General features: G+C 47.5%; 10 protein-coding genes and 1 non-coding gene across 11 annotated transcripts; 5 read left to right on the forward strand and 6 right to left on the reverse strand.

Annotated features, from left to right (window-relative positions):
- Positions 1-36: 36 nt before the first annotated feature.
- Positions 37-1705, forward strand: V1508DRAFT_205692 (uncharacterized protein). The gene is made up of 2 exons (XM_066936223.1): positions 37-278; positions 329-1705. The coding sequence occupies exons 1-2, from the start codon at positions 243-245 to the stop codon at positions 1586-1588; spliced, it is 1296 nt and encodes a 431-aa protein (XP_066794434.1). The 5' UTR covers positions 37-242; the 3' UTR covers positions 1589-1705.
- Positions 1706-1821: 116 nt separating this feature from the next.
- Positions 1822-3623, reverse strand: V1508DRAFT_357837 (WD40-repeat-containing domain protein; the record flags this gene model as incomplete). Its single annotated transcript, XM_066937042.1, has 2 exons — positions 1822-3440; positions 3500-3623. 2 exons carry the CDS (start codon positions 3621-3623, stop codon positions 1822-1824), a joined length of 1743 nt encoding a protein of 580 aa, XP_066794435.1.
- Positions 3624-6775: 3152 nt separating this feature from the next.
- Positions 6776-7964, forward strand: V1508DRAFT_389585 (NADH dehydrogenase 1 alpha subcomplex assembly factor 3). Its single transcript, XM_066937894.1, has 2 exons — positions 6776-7633; positions 7688-7964. The coding sequence occupies exons 1-2, from the start codon at positions 7097-7099 to the stop codon at positions 7769-7771; spliced, it is 621 nt and encodes a 206-aa protein (XP_066794436.1). The 5' UTR covers positions 6776-7096; the 3' UTR covers positions 7772-7964.
- On the forward strand, positions 6777-6848 carry V1508DRAFT_t70. The gene has a single exon. It is a non-coding gene; the product is annotated as a tRNA-His (tRNA).
- V1508DRAFT_421815 (uncharacterized protein) lies at positions 7898-9429 on the reverse strand. Its single transcript, XM_066940932.1, has one exon. It carries the CDS (start codon positions 9213-9215, stop codon positions 8142-8144), a length of 1074 nt encoding a protein of 357 aa, XP_066794437.1. The 5' UTR covers positions 9216-9429; the 3' UTR covers positions 7898-8141.
- Positions 9430-9658: 229 nt separating this feature from the next.
- Positions 9659-11831, reverse strand: V1508DRAFT_421816 (uncharacterized protein). The gene has a single exon (XM_066940933.1). The coding sequence runs from the start codon at positions 11532-11534 to the stop codon at positions 10116-10118; it is 1419 nt and encodes a 472-aa protein (XP_066794438.1). The 5' UTR covers positions 11535-11831; the 3' UTR covers positions 9659-10115.
- A 299-nt stretch (positions 11832-12130) lies between these two features.
- V1508DRAFT_421818 (SRB7 subunit of the RNA polymerase-like protein II mediator complex) lies at positions 12131-13153 on the reverse strand. Its single transcript, XM_066940934.1, has 3 exons — positions 12894-13153; positions 12793-12822; positions 12131-12740 (listed from the first exon to the last, which is right to left on the reverse strand). Exons 1-3 carry the CDS (start codon positions 13027-13029, stop codon positions 12475-12477), a joined length of 432 nt encoding a protein of 143 aa, XP_066794439.1. The 5' UTR covers positions 13030-13153; the 3' UTR covers positions 12131-12474.
- A 281-nt stretch (positions 13154-13434) lies between these two features.
- V1508DRAFT_389596 (concanavalin A-like lectin/glucanase domain-containing protein) lies at positions 13435-15403 on the forward strand (the record flags this gene model as incomplete). The annotated part of the gene is made up of 5 exons (XM_066937895.1): positions 13435-13663; positions 13841-13855; positions 13961-14285; positions 14332-14972; positions 15204-15403. Exons 1-5 carry the CDS (start codon positions 13537-13539, stop codon positions 15401-15403), a joined length of 1308 nt encoding a protein of 435 aa, XP_066794440.1. The 5' UTR covers positions 13435-13536.
- A 325-nt stretch (positions 15404-15728) lies between these two features.
- On the reverse strand, positions 15729-17116 carry V1508DRAFT_421823 (P-loop containing nucleoside triphosphate hydrolase protein). The gene is made up of 2 exons (XM_066940935.1): positions 16908-17116; positions 15729-16840 (listed from the first exon to the last, which is right to left on the reverse strand). The coding sequence occupies exons 1-2, from the start codon at positions 16985-16987 to the stop codon at positions 15808-15810; spliced, it is 1113 nt and encodes a 370-aa protein (XP_066794441.1). The 5' UTR covers positions 16988-17116; the 3' UTR covers positions 15729-15807.
- A 504-nt stretch (positions 17117-17620) lies between these two features.
- Positions 17621-18964, forward strand: V1508DRAFT_205972 (uncharacterized protein). The gene is made up of 4 exons (XM_066936225.1): positions 17621-18017; positions 18074-18116; positions 18166-18349; positions 18408-18964. The coding sequence occupies exons 1-4, from the start codon at positions 17908-17910 to the stop codon at positions 18836-18838; spliced, it is 768 nt and encodes a 255-aa protein (XP_066794442.1). The 5' UTR covers positions 17621-17907; the 3' UTR covers positions 18839-18964.
- Positions 18965-18997: 33 nt separating this feature from the next.
- V1508DRAFT_421827 (Aldehyde/histidinol dehydrogenase) lies at positions 18998-21162 on the reverse strand. Its single transcript, XM_066940936.1, has 7 exons — positions 20837-21162; positions 20509-20775; positions 20386-20457; positions 20217-20329; positions 20092-20161; positions 19879-20039; positions 18998-19823 (listed from the first exon to the last, which is right to left on the reverse strand). Exons 1-7 carry the CDS (start codon positions 21062-21064, stop codon positions 19091-19093), a joined length of 1644 nt encoding a protein of 547 aa, XP_066794443.1. The 5' UTR covers positions 21065-21162; the 3' UTR covers positions 18998-19090.
- Positions 21163-21561: the final 399 nt, after the last annotated feature.

Raw genomic sequence — 21561 nt, forward strand, 5'->3', positions numbered from 1 at the left:
CTCTATACCATGCGTAACGTCGAAAGCTTTCGTTCTACAGATGTAGTTAAAGATTAAATGTTATATATTTGTATGAGCAGTCAATATATAGTTGCATTAGTCTTACAAACTGTGACCGGCACAGCATTTCGAAGTGGCCTGGACCCGCTCGAAAGTCTAACTCTGTGGCATCTGCAATTCGAGCATCCCATATTTCGTCTGAAATCGTTCTTAGAATCTCCTCAACGGCAAAATTTGCTAAGATGCGTTTGCGCGAGCTCTTTAAGCGCTTCAGTGGGGTAAGTAAGTTATCGTTGTGAGTATGTGTTCACGACTTAAATGTGCTCAGCGCCGAGACGTAGACGACCAACACGACAAGAATTTCTTATCGCCAAACACCACAATCATCCCATACACCTCGTTATTTACAGAAGGAGTATCAGACTCAGGTGCTAATCGCTACCAGTCACGACTATGGGATCCAGCGTCGCCTACTCCGCACCCTGGACTTGATGTTTATCAATGCTACTATAGCGGTTCGCAAGATGCCCAACTTGCGAGGCTGGATGTGACCGCGAAGAGATTATCGATTGCTGAAAGATGGCGGACGCGTCGTATCCGGCAATGTCGCAGGAGAAAAGCGAAGGCTGTATCAGAAACAGTCATCGATGTTAGCGAGGAGCTTACGCATTGGCAAAGACGGCTGCAGGAAATGATTGATAATGGATGGCCGATGGACTCGTCACGAGTCGATAGAGCTCTGAATGAATTCCGCCAGCGGTCACTCTTCGTACGGGATAGAAGTAAATCTCGGCCAAAACGATTGCGCAATTCAATTTCATTCTATGCAGAGGCTGTGCCGCAGGCTGGGCTAAAATCGCCGTTTGACGATCCTTCATCTGATGAGGCGAGAGAAGAAAAGCTACGAGAGATTTGTGACGGAAACTCGAGACATGCCTCGTCCGTCGTTGGTACTGACCCGTTCAGGTCCGATATCTCGACCTCTATGATTGCACCATTAGATATTCAGGAAGAGTCTAGCAGAATTACTCGACAGGGTGATATGCCACAAGAACAACACGAAGTTACAAACAACGCTACCACGAGAGCTTCGTTTACTGACTCTAGAATGACAAACAGACGGCATGAGATCTATTTCGTGGACCCTGATATAGTCACTGTGAACAATATCTACGCTATAATTGACGAATTTACGGGGCAGACAAATAGTGACAATGAGAATGAAGCATCCTGGCAGTTCCGGAACGAGTCGGCACATGCGAGAGGTAGTTCCTGTGAATATTGTGCAGCACTGCGCATGAAGGTCCGATGCATTACTGAATGGACGGTAAAAGCAGAGAGATATATTGCTACATTTACAGATACTTACCCAAAAGCAAGTGATATCAACGTCACGAAGGCCGGTGTTGTGAGAGCTGCAATCGAGGTTATGTCGGCGTTAAGAAGACACAAAGAAAATGCGAGGATGGAACAAGAAATACGGTTATGGAACGGTCAAAGACACGAACGTTCTGGCGGGTTCCATTTTGAGTTGACCCTTCCTTCGCCGCAAAGTGACAATGCGGGACCGATATACAGATTTAGGTAACGACTTCTTACTGAGATCCTGGATAAGTTGTATTGATATAGTTTCTCTGCATCTGTCGTTTGACTTCGTATGACTACTTGATACCACGCAATTGACAAATGCAAGTAAACTAATATTAGAAGTTTGAAGACAAGAAATTCTACAAGACCAAAATTGTAAACATCAATCGTGAATCACGAATCCCGAAATTCTCTATGCCAATATTAACGCCCTGTTGAACATGTTTAAACTACCTAGTAATCATTGTTATCATCATCAAAATCCTCCTCGTCAGAGTCAGGTCGTGCCCTAGACACTGCTTCTCCCGTCTTCGAAGACCTAGTAGGGTTAAGCTGCTGGAACTCTACAGTGTTCTCATCTACTTCGAACTCGGGATCCTCGAACACAGTCTTAAAACGGTCGTCAAGCAGACTAGTCTGTCCACCGGACGCGGGTGCCGCAGCTCCTCCGTTGACATCAGCGTCCGAGTCCATCTCATGGACTTCAGTTGTAGCCTTCGCCTTGGCCATGATTCTAGCCTCACGAGCTGCTCTCATTGTCTTCTTCTCCGCCGCGCTAGCAAGTTTCTCAGCGAGACCTTTGTTGACCTTAACGCTAAGCTTGGAAGAGGTTCTGATACGTGATTCTCTCTCCTTGTCAATCTTCTTCCGAATCTCGCGCTCACGGTGCTCCTGGTAAGCAAATGGATTGCTTATGAGCTTAGCTTGCTCATATAATCTGATATCAAGGAAATAGCCATGCATGTAACTGCGCACAACATTTGTACCAAGCAAATGACCCAAACCGAGCGCAGCAAGCTCTTTTCTGGTAACGAATTTGTAGTTGTCGTAGACTGTGGTAACGGGTGCTTCTTCAAGCTCTTCCGTAACATTTTCTATAAAGGAGCACCATGATGGGGCCGGACCGAGTGAAGGGATGAAGTACGTGTGCATCGGCATGCCTTCGTTCGCTAAGAAGAACATGCCCGTATCAGGAATATGAGTCACATCGTTTATATCAACTGACGGTTCGAATGCCGTATATGGTTTGCCACCTTCGGCATCCCAGATCTTCGCAATGCGTTTGTCAGAAGATAAAACTCGTACGGTACTTTCTGAACCGCCCCCGTCCCCTTCGATCCATATCAGCTTGTTGACTGGTAATCCGTATCCCTGCTCCTTCCTCAACAACGGGTTCGGGCTTCGCAGGTCGTATAGTACTGTCTGTCCTGCGCTAGTACCGACTGCCAGTGAAAGACCGTCGCTTCTGAATTTAAGGGCCGTGATACCGGCACCAGTGCCCAAATTGCCACCATCGTCGTCATCATTATCCATATCCATTTGAATGAGTTTCGTCCGACTCCGTGGATCCCAAAACTGCACAGTGTTGTTCTCAAGTCCGAAAGCGAGCAGGCCATGAGCTGGGTTGATATCCAAACAATTACAACCTGTTATCTCCGTACCTAAATCCATTGGACTCAAAAACCTTCCTTGGTCGAGATTAAGTCTGTAAATTTCGTTTCCAGAAGCACCGACATATAGGTCACAATTGGAGTATCTATACGCCATTGCTCTTCCGAATTTTGGTATTCGCGTTCGCGTGTGAATGCCACCCTGCGCATGTAACTCTATTGATCTGTCGTTCTGTAAGTGCACAGATTTCGTCCAGTCGTCAGATAATATTATAAAGTCGACATTCTCTGCGTCGGTGTGTCGTGCAAATTTGAGAGAAAGCTCGGCAAAGTCGTACACGTGGATCTGAGGTTTGTAAGTTCCTGTGGCCATTGCGTAGTTTCCATCCGCTGAAACTTTTATTTTATTCGAAGCTTCAGAGAACTCGAAGTCTTGAATTAATTCAATTCTCGACGCATATTCTAGAATACGTAGGTCAGTTATATTCCATCTCAGGCCGGTCCAAATGCTGCCAACATACCCGAATCATTTTTTAAGTCGCGACGTCTTTTTCGGGCAACCCAATCCGGCAACGATCGAGATGTATTGGAACCAGAAATTTGGTACACCGTATGGTTAGTTGAAGATGTTGATTTCAGAACCATCTTTAGCAGGAATTATTCCGCGTCAAAAAGATATCGAGGTGCTATTGATGCGACATGCAAATAATTATGTATTACAATGGCTGTTGGGACTTAAGCGAACAAATTTTCCTCAACTTCTACCCCTGAAAGTACTACACCCGACATATTTGTAAGAACTGGTGTTACCTTACCTAACCACGTGGTACAATCGTTGTCAGCATCTCAATAGTTCCCATTGAAAGTTATATCGACTATTTTTACTGGATTGAGATTTGGTCTGAGAGTGGAACTGCATCTGCTCCCACGCTTCGGATTACTATGAGCTCTAGACAATCGAGTCTGAGCTTATGAATCACAATCTCACATGCAATAATTGTGTTGCCGAAGCAATCAGCAATGTCTTCCAGCAAAGTAGTCTCAGATAACCTCGCCGATCATGTAGTAAGTAATGGGCTTGTGGAGAAACGCGTCAAAAGGAAGTTGGAACACGTGCATATATTCCTGAACAATTATGCGTGACGTTTGGAGGACAATATGAATCTGGGAACGCTCATTGTGACCTCTAAAAAAACGAATCAGAAGGCTAAGAGCAAGAAGAATACAACCAAAAAACTGATGAAAGTGAGTGTGTTTCCCATGCGCGATCCTATTGACTTCCGTACGCTGATACGTATTCGTTGTAGCGACACGCAATGTATCTCGTAAATCAATCACACCCAAGTTCTAAATGCGGCTAATTTGGATTTGGTGGCCCATCTTGTAAGCAGGATATCGATTGAATTTGGAGTCTAGGATGACTCGCGTTTGGACTTGATGAGTGTTTAACGGAATTAGAGGTTGGATATATACCTAATATATATTGGTCCTGTTTAAGTACAGACAACGGTTTTAATGTTTGCAGGCAAACTATAAAGCTAGTCAGCTACCTCACGATATCCTTTAAATGCAATATGGCGTCTTCCCGTTGCTATGTAAAAGCCGTCGATCCAACAGTATTTCGCGCACTCACAATTGTAAAGCAACCGTTATCCCGACAAGACGTGAGAAGTCAAGTGTTAGATGCCTGTAAGCAGCAGCCTATGGCGGCTGAGCGAAGAGCCCGATTTGGCGGCGCAAACAAGCGCGAGCGACAGGATCTCCTTGCCGGACGCCACTGTTGAGGGAAACCCGTGGTGCCAGGGAGTCAACGTGGTTTCGAGACGCGAGTCCTGTGAGAGTTGCCATAAGACAACGACGGAACCGGTCGGGAACGCCAAAGTTGTTGAGAACAGAACCTTGGTACTCATGGCTAACACTGTCATAGGCTTCTCTCAAAGTCTAAATAGCCATGGCCCAGTTGGCGGGGTAACCGAAGAGCAGTCGCATCAGCTTGATATTCGTCACGATCCACCATCCCGGATGAATCCTGTGTGTTCGGCATCGACTACCAAGTCGGGACCAAGTCGGGACCAAGTCGGGAAGGACCACGATAAGCCTTGTGTTAAATCCTGCGAGATGATGCGGGAGTATGTATGCCGGAGCGAAATCGGACGCTAGTTGCGGATGTAGTCCTTTCGGCCGGTCATCGGTAACGGGGGCCTGTGGGTTCGGGAAAGACGACAAGTGTCCGGGACAGCGTTGACGAGAGCCATCAAGTACTAGAGACCGACTTCGGACCACGACACACGGTACTCTTTCACAACAAAAGAGAAAGGGCAATATGTTTACAGGAACCAGTTAGATGACGTTGTGGGTAGATTCATCATGATGTCTGCTCGTGTACTGGCCCCTTCGATCGCACTGTAAGAAGACCTTCGAGATGTCACCGTTCTTTCGTGCCTTGCTTCTCTGAGTCCGTATCGCGTATCCATGCTTCCTTGCCCAGGCCTGTATCGATTCCTTGCGGTATCAAAGTCGGGATAGACAGTCTCAGGACAGCTCTATCGTCAAAGCCTTCCCACTCCTCGGCCTCGTAGATGTCGCTGAATGTGATGTTTACGTCGAAATATCGTGCTGATAGATATTTTCGCTTGAAGGGGACCAACCCAGTCGTCAGAAGACATCTCCGAAGAATTCATGAATGGTCTAGAGAGCCGGAAAAACATCAAGGGGTTGTCAGCTATATCAGAGACGTGTCACAGTCGTTGACTTTGACATCACGTGATTAAACTATGCCTAAAAATAAGGCGTGCAGCTTAAGTACCATTGTCCCATTCCCCGTACATCGACGTGATAGAAATGATATTATTATTGATCCAGCTTGCGAAGATCGCAAGAGTAGAGTAGTTGAAGCAGGGTAAGGGTCAATTTACTTGCTGCGACAAATCCCTAACCCGGATTAGTGGCTGACGCACGGTGTCTGATACAACAGCCCTAAACCAATGATAGCTCCCATTACCGTTCAACTCCGCTAGTGTCAATGATTGAATTTCTGGAGGCCATCCCGTGCTCACATTTTGGTTTAGCAGCTAATTCAGAATGCATGGTCTTGTAACAGTCTCCCAAAAGCCATTGGCCTTAAAATTAGTGATTTTGTTCCGGATGAGGACTTGAAAGCTGCCGATATCCCTGACAGTAGACTTTCCTTTGATGCAATTTCATATGTGGATATACTCGGAAGATCCATGCAGACGACCGCACAACAACGATATTTTGAGTTTATTTCACCTTAGTGTTCCTCTTCCAAGTAGGGTATCCCCCTTGTTTTCATGCGTCCAGGGTAGGCAGTCTTGTATCCTCGGAGTAATTGTATTTTTTAATATCTATTCCAATCGAGTCAGCCATCGTCACAGGCATGGATTTAGGTCCATGAATGTTAATTGATGCCTAAGATATAAATTTCTTCATTTCCTCATTCTCTTTTGTTGTTATATGGTCACTTGATATTGTTCTTACCTTTCACTAGAAAGCTTTATTAACTATATTTAACCCAAACCCGCGAGACTAAAAGCCAGATACCCGCCATCACATGCGTCTTGCACCTGCTTCCGCGCTCATCGTGCGAAGTACTTCTAGTATGTATGGTCCTGCTTGCCTCTGAATGGTCCACTATAGGGGTTCTAGGCCACAACCTTGACAATATTGGCGTTGTCTTCGCTTAGATGTACTTGTCCGTTGCTCGATGCGAATTGCTGGGGTTAGGGTTAGCAGTTAATCTCCAAATGCGCAATCTCGGTTGTTTGGACATCACCGTGAGCCGTTGTAGTATAGTGGTCAGTACACTTCGTTGTGGCCGAAGAGACCTCAGTTCGATTCTGGGCAACGGCATTCCGTAAAGGAATTTAGTTGGGCTCACCTTTTTTTTTTGAAAATTTTGTTTATTGCATGGTATGTCAGTGGAGGAATGGAGGTAACGTATGATTGGGGAATATTAAGTTATGTATTGTCCCGAGTGTTAATGTTGCGAATAATTTGAACTTCTCTTTGTCAAGAGTTGATTGATTCAGTGCGCCCTCGCTCTCTTTGTAGAGAAATTTCATGAGATATCCTTCAGCAGAACGAGCGCGTATTAGAGAATGGCATCTAGACAAATACCACGGCGGCTATTCTCACGGCTTCTCTCACGACCGTCAATATCCAGGTCATCACTATATCTACCACCAGACAAGATCCCCAATCGAAAACTACAGGTCACGATCCCGCTCAATTCAGACAAAGTCATCAATAATGCAACGCCGATAAATCCGTCTAAAGGGGGCCCGATCCAAGATTTTGATCTGCTGCAGGACCTTCCGCGCCCGCCAATGGCAATCGACAGTGTTCTCGAAGACGGCTTTCTCCTGTCCGACGGCACTATATTCGAATGCAAAGACAGCACCCTCGGTCTAGTTATCGTTGACGGGCAGGTGTTTGAGTGGGACTTCGTGCAGTACTGCACAGGTTTGGATACCGGTCTCGTAGATATCAGTAAGGATGGAGTGAAGATGTTGAGTTTGTTGTTTCCGAGACCAGAGTTGTTGTTGGTGGGACTGGGTGGGAAGTCCCGGATTTTGTCAGAGAAGACTCGGGCGGTGTTGATGGGGATGGGGTACACTATTGAGGTCACGGACACGGTGAGTATTAGTTTGTGACAAGAGTACGGTGAAGCTCGATACTAATGGGTCTAGCAAAATGGTGCGAATAATTTTGAATTGCTGGCCACGGAGAGACCTAGACAGGTCATGGCGATGTTGCTGCCGCCGGGCATATAAGACTCAATCTTGAGGGATAGGATCGAGATCGTGAAGTATGGTGCGTGTAGCATAGGGGATTTTCAGTGTTGTATATAGTTAAAACAATATCACATGGTCATCATGCTCTGTGTAATATACAAAGTAGCATATGAAATAGTCAACCATCAGGAAGGAATCTGATCCAAGTCCTCTGGCGCAGCGTTGTATTAGCATTATACTAATCCCTATTACAAATTAGTTCTCACAAGCGCGTATTCGCAAATGACGAATCTTAGCGCGCAACAAATCGACATCAAAATAAACAATGCCCGAAACACCATATATTCCTCCCGTCTTAATATAAACTCCTAATGGTAAATGACAGTATTTCTAGAGGTACTAAGTGAATCTAGGCGGCAAAACGCATACCATCTAGGCTGGCGTTTGCATCGAATTCCATTAACCGCAGTTCGCGGCGGGCCATGCGAATTAGATCTATCCGATCGTCAAGGACTTCAAATCGGTGAAGAATATCCCTGACATCAGTATCCGTGGCTTCAGCGAAATTATTGACGCCGGAACCGCGGCTGTAATATGTGTGATCAAACTCTGTCGAGTTGGCAATGGGTGATTGATCAGACGCATGATGTTCAGAGAGCATCGTGTCGCGCATTGAAGACGCGAACGCGTTTTGACGAATGCGAAGACGACTGCTATAAAATCCGTCCAGATCCAATGGCGAAAGATGATATGACTGACCCCGAGGATTTTCCGCATTCACTGGTGCCCCAACGTTGCTCCGCAAAGCCGTGTCGTGTACAGCTCCAATGGAACGTATCTGCTCGACGATCGAGTTGAAAGAGGACTCCACATCCACGTCTGATGACCGACTGCTGTTACGAGTCTCCATCTGTTCCCGGCGTTCCTCTTCGAATTCCTCGTCGTCATCTATGTGGAAATTGCTGCGCGGCTCGTACTCCATCCTTTCGGCATGCGCAGTCGCATCCAGCCGTCTTAGCTGTCGTAGTCGTTGCACGTAATCCGCTAATGTCCTGTTCAGTGCCAGCTCCGACGCAAGCTGATTCCCGGTTCGCAAAGGAGCAGCACGCTCGCTGCGGTGAGTAGAGTGGGTACGTCTGCTCCGTCGGGCACTATCGAGTCTGTACTGGTGCGCGACGTATGTCCGACCAAGCGGTTCGAGTTCATGTCCATACTCCTCTAGCGCACCAAGAGCTCTGTCATCGTCGTCCTCAATCTCACGGATATCGTCTGTTTCCAAGTCCTCGTCGTTGGCAAAAGAAGGCACGCGCGGGAGAGCAACAAGCGGACGTGAAGAGTATCTATCTAATTCAGTGGCGTAATAGGCTGGATTCCGAGCAAGATGCCGTAGAGGCTGGGCGGGGAGAAGAATCGGAGACTGGGCGGTACGTTTTACTGGCGCGGGCACTTTTGAGGGGACGTTATCCCAGGTTGGAATGCCCATGGTTAATGCAAGAGGCGGGGTTGAGACTGCGATGAGACGGATGTTTGATCTGATGTTAATGGTCGTATAAAGTCACGATCAAAGATGAGCGTAGCCAGCCGCCAGTAAGGATGAACGCGGATATGTGAAGAGTCCGGAATCAATGAGCAGAGCGAGCACGAAATAAAGCGGTGAGTTTATGGATAATGTTATTAGTGGCAGATGACGGGCGCCGCGTTGGGTGTAGACTCAAAAGACTGCAACCTGGCCGCGTTCAGTAGAGTTAAGTTTTAGCGGCGTGACTTCGTGGCCAATCCAGAACACGTGAGGCACCAAGCTGACGTCACCATGCCAACAGTAAAAGCTATGAACACAACTTGCGCGGACATCTCCGCAGCAAGAAATTCACAAAAATTGCATTCACGTCTTATTCGCATTGACAGTCCGCATTATGTCATAAAGTCCCCAAAACGTATGTCTGCCAAGTTTTATTTCACCCCTCTCGTAAAGCACTACGATACACAAGTCTGCTATTGATATGGAGTAACAACAGCGCGCCTTCGTACGCCGGCGTAGCAGTGTAATGGATTTCTGTATTAGTTGCAGGACTAACAAGATGATATTCAAAGTCGTCACTGTGGGTTAGGAAGATCAGACGTCACCTGGCAAGTCTTGCCAGCTGTCAGAACAGGACCGTCTTTATAGGCTTTATAGGCGACTTGATAGGTTTACTTGCGACGGAGTTCTTCTTGACTGGAGCCAGCGATTTCAAGCTGTCGGGAGAGTGCAAACGAAGGCCCCCAGACAGACAGACAGTCATCAATTCTCATTTGATAAATGCAAACCAACCATCCAAACGCTCTTATGTACAATAAAGTAACATTTTATCTGGTATTGTACAATTTGGCAGGCTACATCTGCCTAGTCCATCTTTTGCGTCTTTCCTCCAGAAAGGAAGAAATCGACAGGCGTCTGCCGGCCACTAGTAGGTGGACTGACTGGGATGGTATGTCTGGACCTGTGGCAGATTATATCAGAGTTGAGTATCGGCGGTGTCATAGTGCCGGTAATAAAGACGCGCCGTGCTTTCTCGTCAAGGAATGGTAACCCGATAAAGGCAATAACACTTGCGCTTGCGCAAATAATCGCAATGACGTATGTTGCCCACCATATGTGCTGCGAACCGAAGCGGCAGAGGGAGAATGAAAACGTGTAATCTTGTGCGCTCGTGTTCCAAGTGCCCTTTAGCAGACCTACATTACCACCGAACTGCCCCATAACGCTGCGCACTGTGACCTCCAAGACTCCACTACTATCAGAGTTGTCATAGTCATACTGGTACCTCGCGTCGCCTGTCGCAATCGCAGTTACATTCCATCTGGGTTCTCCCTTCACCACCGTGTGTCGAACGAGACAGCCTTCATGATCATGCCCGTTGATAATAACACCGTGCCCTGCCCTTCCCTCGCCAAAAAAACCATTCAAAAGCCACTGCGAAGTCTCTTCAGAGATCATATTCTGCTCTCGTATAAGTTGCTCAGATTCTTCGTCATAATACGTGAAATACGGCTGGTCAATGCAGATACCACGTTGCTTATGCAGCGGCACATGCGTCGCGAGAATAGTCGTACCTCTAAAATTGACCTTCATCTGTTCATCTAGAAAGTTTCTAACACCCGTAGTAAAGCTGGCCTGTCCTTTTTCATCGTCGTCCAGCGAGCCATCGAGCGACATGGAATTAAACCCAATAATCCGGAAATCGTCGCCCGTGACGACGAAGTTCAATTGTCCAAAATGCTTTTCGAATCGACGAACACGGGAGTCTGTGACGTCGTGTGCATAGCCGATATCGTGGTTTCCTGACAGATTCAGAAATACCGGGGCCGGCGTGACATCTAGGGAAGGGTGTCGAAATATACGATTTTTGTATCTTCGTGTGCGCAATTCAAACTCCTCGTCGGAGATCCACTGGCTGGAAAATAGGTCGCCTACGACGATGACATGGGACGGGTGTAGCCGTGGAAGCAGTGTCGAGTAGATGTGGCCCAGGTAGTGGTCGTTGCCGAAGATATCGAGTCGGGTGCGTAGTGATGAGGACGTGTCTGCGCCGCGAATTTGAGGGTCACCGAATAGAAGAAGACGGAGGTCGCGCGGACTGCGACTTGCAGACGGCCAGCTGCATATGTCGGAACGGAATGATGGGTAGTAGAATGTGTATATTACGAGCGGGACAACGACAAAAACGGAGAGACCAACAACGATGTATTGGAGCGTGCGGGTCGTGAGAAAATAGTCTGTCAGCTTAGACGATGGTGACAGTGGCGCGTGACGCCGAAGCATGATAGTCGGACGAGAACCGGTAGCTCCGTCGAGCTATATCCAAGGAGACCCGTGGGACTAGTGCAATATGACGTGTTGGCAGTGTCGGCGAATGAGGCGGGTTGGCGGGTACGAAAATTCGAGATTCTTATTAGCCAAGTTCAGTAACCTTTTTTTGCACGTAAATTTACAATTGTAGGTGTCATCTCTACGCCCTTGAAGATACTGCACCACAGCAGTTTCGCACCACAGCATGGGCCGCCTAGGGGCTAATGAGACGCACGTCACTCTCTCCTTGCAGTAGCACGCCATTATTTCACCAATCTACTCGCTCGTCTCAAAGTAAATGACACTCGGTGTTTTCTCACGACAATGTCCTCAGGGTGCACGTGCATTTACGGCAGTAACCAGGCCGCCGGACGTATTGGAGCTCGACCACAATTATCATACAAGGTTACTATGACGTTGTTCTAGTGTGCGCTCGACCAAATCGCGATATTACACTGGCACGAGGCGGTTTGACAGCTCGGGTCATTAAGAGCCGACCCACCTGATGTCACACAACTTCATGCGGCTTGTGGCTGCAGGGTTGGTTGTAATTTGCGGATTTACGGACACAAACTGCACAGCATTCGATTGTTACTTCTAAAATTGGTGATTCGTAACCTTGGCTCAGACCCTTATATGCAGACCAGCCGTTTAGACACATTCCAAATTTATTCCCCATCCACGTGAATATGCCGCGTCCGTCTGTCCAAACTCATCTCTACTGATCGTGGTCCTTAATGACAGATGACACGCCGAAGTCATGGTTCGTATGTAAGTCCTGCCGCGGTTAACCACAGTGGGGGCCCACCGGAGTCCCTGCTTGGTCTAAGCGATATCCATCAGCATGTTGAAGTCGTCTCGCGACGTCTCACGCATGTGTAAATGACAGCGATTCGAGCGCATAGCAATTAATTCACAACGCCGGACCGCTGGCGGTCTCAATCTCGGTTTTGCGCTGCGCGAGTTGCACAATAACACTATCGCACTTTTGCAACAACTCCTTTCGTCGTGCAAGCCACAGTTGTCGCTCTTTTTCGGCATCTGAGAGCTGTTGTTCGAGTTTGCGGACTCTTGCGAGTTGGTCTTGCTCAGAAACACCAGCTCCGGGGAGGGACGCGATTAGCAAGTCAATTTGACGCGTCTTGATCATGATATCGCGCGCAAGTTCAAGTTTTGTTGCTGGAGAATCGTTAGTGCCGAATGAATGTAATAAATGTGGGCTTTCTCATACCTTCGAACACGGCAGCATCGTCAACAGTGACTAGTAATCCGTTAGCAAATAATTCCCTCTTCAGCTATATAATGATTCTGCTGTCGCGCGTTGTCGTGTACCTTGAGGGTCCGACACCTTCGCCTCGTATTCAAGCGGGACGAAATCGTGGTGGGTGTCGAGGTAGTGCATTGCGGAATAGAATTGCACCGCGAGTTGGTCGATTGCGTTCTGCAGCTGTGTCAGTCTGTCGGTCATCGTGCAGTGAATTGAGATAGATATTTTATGTATATATGTATTGTCGTGTTGGGCATTGTCATGTAGTTGACAAATATTGATTCGATCAGGGCTAGGGCAGCGCAGCACCACTGAGCCTTACCCTAACCGCTAGAGAAGGAATTTTTGGGTCACGGATGGGAGCGAATGAAACACTGTAGCAGGTACGCTATTGCCACGGTAACCAGAACGCTTATTTGGCTGCCGAGGTACGCATTCCAGCCAGTAGACGGAGTTGCTAATTTTATACCATTCTCCGACAGGTGTTTATGCCTTGCCAAAAAAGGGTGTGGCCCCCCCTTCGGTGCCTTTGAGCCAGACTGGGCAACGCTCAATTCTCTGTCCCTGACTGCTTATTATTAGCCCACTCCCCGCTTCGCTTTGCTTCACCAGCTCCTGTTCTTTCTAGTATCGACAGCGTTGACAGTATCTACAACTTCGGAATTTCTCTACAGCACGATACGAACCGATTCAAAAATCACGTGGAGAATGCTTCGTTCCGTCTCTTCCCGGTTCTCAGCCGGCCTCTTCGCCTTGGCAATTCTGCCCACCGCGTTGGCGACCATCACTTGCGGCACTGGCAACTTATGCCCCGAGAGTGCGCCTTGCTGTTCCCGTAAGTTCTGTTTGTAATTTTCACTACATCGACTTTAGGTGCAGCTGAGTTTATCTCCAGTCTGGATACTATCGAGGCGCAAAAATGGTGATAGTGGTCACGCGCGTCTCCAGTCTGTCCTGAATAAAATATTTTATAGACCTGAATATATGGCAGCAGCCAGTTAACGATTTTTAGAATACGGCGAATGTGGTATGTCCTCTCGTTGGTCCATCATCCGACTCGTTTAGCTGTTGATTCATCAATGCTACATCGACTTGTTTCGTTGTTATCCCATCAATGCTCATCCATCTCTAGGTATTGGCGCATTCTGCCTTGGCGGCTGCAACCCGAAATTCTCGTTTGCTGTCGACTCATGTGCTCCCCAGCCGATCTGTGTCGACGCCAGCTACACGTTCGCGAACCTCGACTCGCTCGAGTCCAACACAAAGTACCTTGGCGATTCCTCCGAGGCTGATTTTGTTTACTCCGGCTATCCTCTCGAATCTAATGGTGACCTTCTCATCACTATGCCAAACCAATCAGTCGGTACTGTCGTGGCCTCGTCCACATACGTCTGGTACGGCAAGGTTGACGTTGTCATGAAGAGCTCCCGGGGCCAGGGCGTCGTCACAGCTTTCATGTAAGTGCGTTCGTTCGTGTTAATGCTCACAATCTAACAATCTTAGTCTATTTTCCGATGTTCAGGACGAAATCGATTATGAGTTTGTTGGCGCTGATCTCGGGACCGTACAGACCAACTTTTACTACCAGGGTATTCTCGACTGGTTCAATTCGGAGAACATCTCCTTAAGTGACACGTTCGCAAACTGGCATACTTACACTGTTGATTGGCAGGAGGACTACATTCAGTGGTCCGTCGATGGTCAGGTTGGTCGTACTCTTTACAAGAACAGCACTCTCAACACCACTTCTGGCGAATACAGATTCCCCCAGACACCATCTCGTGTGCAGCTTTCGCTCTGGCCTGGTGGTCTTGCTTCCAACGCTCCTGGTACCATTGCGTGGGCTGGCGGTGAAATTAACTGGGACAGCGCGGACATTCAGCAGTACGGATACGACTACGCCATGATCAAGTCCGTCAACGTCCAGTGTTACTCCCCGCCATCCTTCGCTAGCCAGACTGGCAAGTCGTACAGATACATTAACCGGAACGGAACCCAGGAATCTGTAATCGTCACCAATGATGACACTGTTCTCGCGTCATTTGAAGCTAGTGGTACTGATATGTCTGCTGGTGGTTCGTCGTCCTCGTCGTCGTCCTCATCGTCCTCGTCGTCCACTACGTCAAGTTCTAGCTCTACTATTAGTATTCCAAACGTATCGATGGAATCTTCCTCCAGCCCTTCGACCTCAACATCGTCCATTCTTACGGCATCCGTTCCTACGGTTCCCGGCGGCGATGGCGGTGGCAACGACTTGCAGAGAGGTTCTGCTTCCAGCTCCTCTTCTAGCTCCTCGTCTCAGAGCATCGTGGATGCATCGATGGTCTCCCAGTCGACTTCGACCACCTCGTCGTCCGGCACTTCCACCACCTCAGCTACTGGCAACGGTTCGTCCGGTTCGTCCGGCATCTCTAAGACTAGTGCGTCTACCACGGCCTCTTCTACTTCCAGCGCCGGAAACGGTTTCAGCCAAGGTGGCACTACTACTGCCCCTAATGCTGGTACAGTAGTTTCTCCAGCATCTGGATCGCTTGTTGTGCTTATCACGTTCATTTTTGGATTCTTCGTATTATAGACGAATTAGTATGCCTTTGATAAGATGATGGTGACAGAGCGTTGTAGTGCATGCGTACATAGAACTTTAAAAGCATGTAAGACTTTGTTCTGAAGTGTACATCTGATTTGCATGTTCTTGGTTTATGATATTCAGGCGGTAGCCTTGTTCTGGAGAGCATTCCCTTTTAATTATTAAAATTGGAGTTTATTGGGTTGCCTGACGAGGTTCCGGCTTAATTGTTTCGGTCTTGATAGTGTACATTTGATTGGTAATAGTTGCGTATGGTTCGGTGTGGGTACGGTCTAATCGATGGTAGAAGTGCTGTCTAACTTATTTGTGTATACTGCTTTATGGTCTCAAATATGAAAGTAAAAATCATAGCTTTTATGAAAGTTGCATCGTTGGTTCTAAATGTCATACAATCATTTCGCCATGACTATGCCCGATATTTTTACCATCAAATCGAGAACTGACAAATGCTCACTCGCGCCGTCCACTAATCGCTTATCGATCTCTGAAACAGCAGCCACGATCTTATTCTTCTCCGGACCACCAAGTTCATCACTTGTAACCAGCTCCTCGTGGATCTGCGTCACGAGCTGGGCGGCACTCCAGCCATCCAGCATGACGTCCTCCACGACATCCTGTAACTTGGCAAATCTATCACCACTCCCATTCGACGCAGCTGCGATTAACCGCGTAATGATGTCTTGAGGCACTCGTCCGGAAATATCTTCGATACTCCGTACCGAAACCTCAGTAGGAAGCGTATCCACCTGCATTGCTGAATCATCCGCATTGGCAGCTAACGGTGCCGCTCCGTGAAACTTCGCAGCTGACTGCAATAGAGTGATGGCCTTTCTTAAATCGCCGTCCGAGGCTCGCAATACTGATAAGATAACACCATTTTCACACTTGACCCCCTCTTTCATGCATATATCCTGCAGACGGCTAATGGCATCTCCCGTATCTAACGGCTTAAATCTGAACTTTGAACATCGCGAAGCAAGTGGCTCGATGATTCGGGTGACGTAGTTGCAAATCAAGCAAAACCTCGTGATCCTCGAATACGTCTCCATCGTCCTCCGCAACGCCGCCTGCGCATCTTGTGTCATACTGTCAGCCTCGTCTAAAATAATGAGCTTGTACGGCGGACATGGGTAATTTTTTTTCGTTTGCGCAGTCGGCGTGGATACAGCTACGCGGGCGAAATTCTTGACTTTTTCGCGCACGATGGCGATGCCGCGTTCGTCTGAGGCATTGAGTTCGAGAACGCGAGAACGCATCAGGTCTGGGCCGTAGAGTTGCTTTGCAAGGGCGAGGATGGTGGAGGTTTTGCCTGTCCCTGGCGGGCCGTAGAAGAGCATATGCGGGAGGTTGGACGATTCAAGTGTGCGTTTGAGGACGCTTACTGCATGATCTTGCGAGGTAACATCATCCAGTGATTCCGGACGACTAGACTATGTTAGTTTCGTTTGCAAGTAACAGATAGACTGGGGTAATTGGCTGATTTTGGACATACTATTTTTCGACCCATGGAACCTGACGAGGTTGTGCGGGCGCCTTCGCCATGGTGGAGTTTGATTTAGCGAAGAAACTCATCTCGATCGCGACAAAAATCCTCCAGTAGAGTAAGTTATGTTACTACTTCAACGCGACTATAAAATATCAATCATGCTGGGTTGCGCTAGTAATAGTCGCAGTTTTGAAGTGCAAACGAAAGTATAGCTTCGTTTCAAAGTTGGAATTGATTTTACAGCGCGACGCGTCATGCTGCAATGTACGCTATACTTCGCACATTACCGTCAGTGGATTGAAATACCAATCATTGGCAAATTTCCAGTTTTCGCGGCTACATCCACCGTAAAAACGGGAAGTCGGGAACTATATATAAATACTATACTTTTCGTCAAGTATGTTTTTATTAAGTTCGGGATAACGGGATAGCAATATTCACCCTCGGGCAGAAGAATCTGTTATAGGCGATGTCGGCACAATACCCTAACCCGGAAGGCTTAACGAAAGTCAATACCTACTCGCCTCCTGAGAGTTGGCTGGAAATGCTGGATGTCCCGACGAGTCAGCTCACGAGTAAGCATAGAGGCGATATCAAATAATTTTAGGTGCCAGACACATATTGACGACCGCAGAGAGGAGGCTTTGGTTTGATAGATTGGACTACCTTGAAATATTTTGGCGGTTATTAGGTATAAATTATTTGTGATAGTTGGAAGAGGTCTTGCTGGTCCTGTTTTGGTGTGAAGCCGGCCCGGACGACAGATTTGGCTTAATCGCACATATACACGGCGTCGGATAATCGGAGACGTTTCAGTTGGCAGAAGTAAATAATTTCACGGCAGTGAATAGTGAATTACCCGTGTTCGGAAGATTATGGAGACCTCAGTATAGGCGCTGTCATATTTGAATCACTCAACGTACATAATCGTTGGCAGAATCCCATAGATCGATAGGGCCACAACGTCGGCAGCTCAAGCCTTTTGAGCCCAGCAGACTACTTCGCTATGGCACGGCCTGCTTTATTAGAAAAGAGAAGACAGGAGTTCGGCAGACATTTAATGCGGTCTTTGGATGTATTGAGTTACTGCCACTTGCTATATGTCTATCTTATGGAGTGCGTCCTGTCGACGTTTTTGACGGGTTTGACCGAATAACTAATCGCAGCCATAGTATATCATTGCTTCGATTATTACTGCGGAGTATTGTACAACTTGTGAGTTGCCCCTACATCGTACTATCAATCGGTGACTGATAAATATTAGAACTATCTCACACCCAAGCCATTTCCAATTCCACGACCGGCACGAACACCGATTGTTTATTTCGTCATATTGATAGCAAACACTTATTGTCTTCTTGTACATTTATTTGCAAATCTTCCTGTTAGCAGGGAAGCTAATGGCGGGTATTTACACGGCGGTTTAACCATTGAATTCATAGGGCAAAGTACGTTTGGATGTAATTTAATTTTGTTTAGGACGGGCCTGGCTAATACCGTCGATAGAAGCGCCTGCATCAAGATTACAGCTTATATGTTCCGACATAATAGTAGTCGCACTACAAATTGTCATACTTACAATCTCCAACAATATGAACGATGACGAGTCTACAACAACACCAGTGCCGACATCTCTCTCCGCTGCAGCGCAATTAGCCGCACATGCATCAACTCACTCAATACAACCCGCAACCTCTCCCACTGAACCACCGCGACGACAGACTCTGGATGACGAGGAGCGCGGCCAGCTGCAGGTTGCGGACGAAGGTAGTTCGAGTAATGCAGAGTCGTCTTCTTCACCAGATGATATTCAACTCCTCCGTACACCTGACGAAGCAGATGGGTTTTCGGGCGAAGTTGTAGCAGTCGAGTTACATCTCACAGACATCGTTAGTCACACAACGAGTGCTCGTCGACGAACTGTGTCGGTGGCTTAGTATTATCTGGCGTAATATGGCATTGTAGTTTTTTGGTTTTAATTGTTACCAATGGTATGGGGAAGGATGTCGTCTATATCTGGATTAAAAGTTTTGTTCCATTGCATGCAATGGTGTTATTCAGTATTTGGGTACTTGGTCGAGGGCTTACAGTGTGTCTACATCACAATACAATCTCGTTTAAATCAATATCTAGTAAATGATGCACTTTGCCAAACTTAAATTTCGATATCGAATATTGCGTTACGCCTTTTAATGTTGAGTAGGCATGTTAACCCCAAAACCATCAGCGACAGCATCCTCTGACCGCCATAGCGCAGTTACAGTCTTGGTCTGTGTGTAAAAGTGCAATCCTGACTTCCCATAGAAATTTAAGTCTCCTAATATCGATTTCTTATTTCCCGTGAATGAGAACATTGGAAGAGGAACGGGCACAGGGACGTTGATACCGACCTGTCCGCATTCGATTTCCTTTTGGAATTTTCTAGCAACTGAGCCGGAATGGGTGAAGATGGCGACACCATTACCGTACTTGTTGGCGTTGACGAAAGCAATTGCCTCGTCGAGGGTATTGACGCTAACAACACTAAGCACGGGTCCGAAGATTTCCTCTTCATAGGCCCTCATGCCTGATTTCACGCCAGTGATAATCGTCGGACCAATGAAGTTGCCGTTCGGGTACTTGTCGACTTCATATCCACGACCATCAAGCACGATCTCAGCCCCCTCGTCAGCGGCAGACTGGATCAACGACTCGATTCTCGCTTTCGAAGGCGGAGAGATAACGGGACCGAGATCCGCATCCGGTTCAAAACCGCCGGTGACCTTTAGGTTTTTGGCGAGTTCGATGAGTTCAGGGATCCATTCCTTGGTGTCACCCACCGTTACCATGACCGAGATGGCCATGCATCGTTGACCGGCCGCGCCGAAGGCCGCGCCAACGATGGCGTTCAGTGCTTGCGACTTGTTGCTATCCGGCATGATGCTAGATCCCAGTAAGTCTGCAATCTACGTAGCATTGAGGAGCCAGCGGAACTTACATGGCATGATTTTTCGCGCCGAGGTTAGCTTGAACGCGCTTTCCATTCGCTGTACCTCGAGTATAGATGTATTCTCCAGCTTTATCGCTCCCGACAAACGAGATAGCCTTGATTCTGGGTTCCTCAATGAGGAAATCGACCGTTGGAGCGGTACCATGGACCTACAAGCGTTAGTTTTGTATGAGGTAGTAGTGGCTTCATGCTCGTACATACTATATTGAAGACGCCATCGGGAAGACCAGCTTCCTTGGCTAATTCAGCAATAATGAGCGCAGCTCCGGGACTGAACAGGAATGTAAGCTTATATACGCTATATCACCGGAAATAGTGCAACATACTCTCGCTCGGATGGCTTCATGACGACAGTATTACCGGTTATGATAGCGGGCGGGAGACACCATAAAGGAATCATAGCCGGGAAGTTGAATGGGCAAATAGCAGCTACGACACCCTTGACACCAAATTGTCAGCTCTCGAAACCGTAGTTGACCCATAAAAGTAGCATACCAATGGTTCCCGATAGCTCCTGGTCTCCATGTCGGTAGAAACTTCCAATAGCTCGCCGGTCAGCTGGCTCGTCTTGATTATGTTAGCTGCATTTCAATCAACTACCTCCGTAGCAACACTCACGATTCCACAGGCAGTCTCAGCAACTTGTAAACCTCTCAATACATCACCCTTCGCATCTGCAAATGTCTTTCCCTGCTCCAATGTAATTCTGGCTGCTATCCTATCCCAGTCCCGACGGATGAGCTGGACGAACTTGAACATGATCTGCTGACGAGTGAGCAGGGTCGTCATCCGCCATGACTTGAATGCCTTCTCAGCCGAGTCCACAGCCGCTGCCAGTTCTTCCGTTGTAGATTGTGGAACTCGTGTAATAATGTTGTTCGTGGCCTATCTCCACAGTAAATACTACAACTCGATATAATTCATGCGGCCAAATTCAAATACTTACAGGATCATAAAGGTCAATCCAGGTCGTTGCCTTACTCTCTAGAAACTGATTATCCAGGAATAGCCTCGTGTTATCTGGATTCTCGATCCTGTCGTGGTTTGCAATGTAAGGTGTCTGTCGACAAATTGCCGCTGCCGACAGTGCTCGAGCCCGCACAGCGGAGAGCGAACGTGTACTCAGTGGGACACGTCGCGATGCGAAACGTGCAAATAGAGTAGTATTAAGCATTCAGGCAATAATGCGTATTTAGTCGATTCAGCTTGAAGTCAGTAATTTTGTCTATATCTAATTGCCACGCAATGGAAGGTTACAGTGGAGAGGCTAATTGCGCCCAACGCGGGGAAAACGTCGGCGTTTCCGAATCAAGCATTAACGATAAAGATTCGAGACCACACAAGACCCTCGATAAATGCAAGCATGAGCCGCACGTATTTCAGCTGGATGTATCAGTATTTGGTCCATTGAAGACAGCTCTTGGCAGAGACACTGATTCAGTTACCAGGGCAGGTATTAACCGGATTTTACGCTACGAATGGGTCCAGATGTACAAACGAGGAAGGGATAAGGCAATTACAGAGCAAAACATCAAGAGGGCTTGGAGAGCTGATGGTTTGATTCCATGTAACCCTCACTCCAACCAGTTGGCACACAAGTCCCAGGGGGGTTCAGTACACTAACAAGGGACCCTGAATGCGCAGCCAGCTAGGAAGTGCTGAGGCTAGATC

The sequence above is a fragment of the Lipomyces doorenjongii genome, assembly GCF_038497915.1.
Source record: "Lipomyces doorenjongii strain NRRL Y-27504 unplaced genomic scaffold V1508scaffold_45, whole genome shotgun sequence".
Taxonomy (NCBI): Eukaryota; Fungi; Ascomycota; class Lipomycetes; order Lipomycetales; family Lipomycetaceae; genus Lipomyces; species Lipomyces doorenjongii.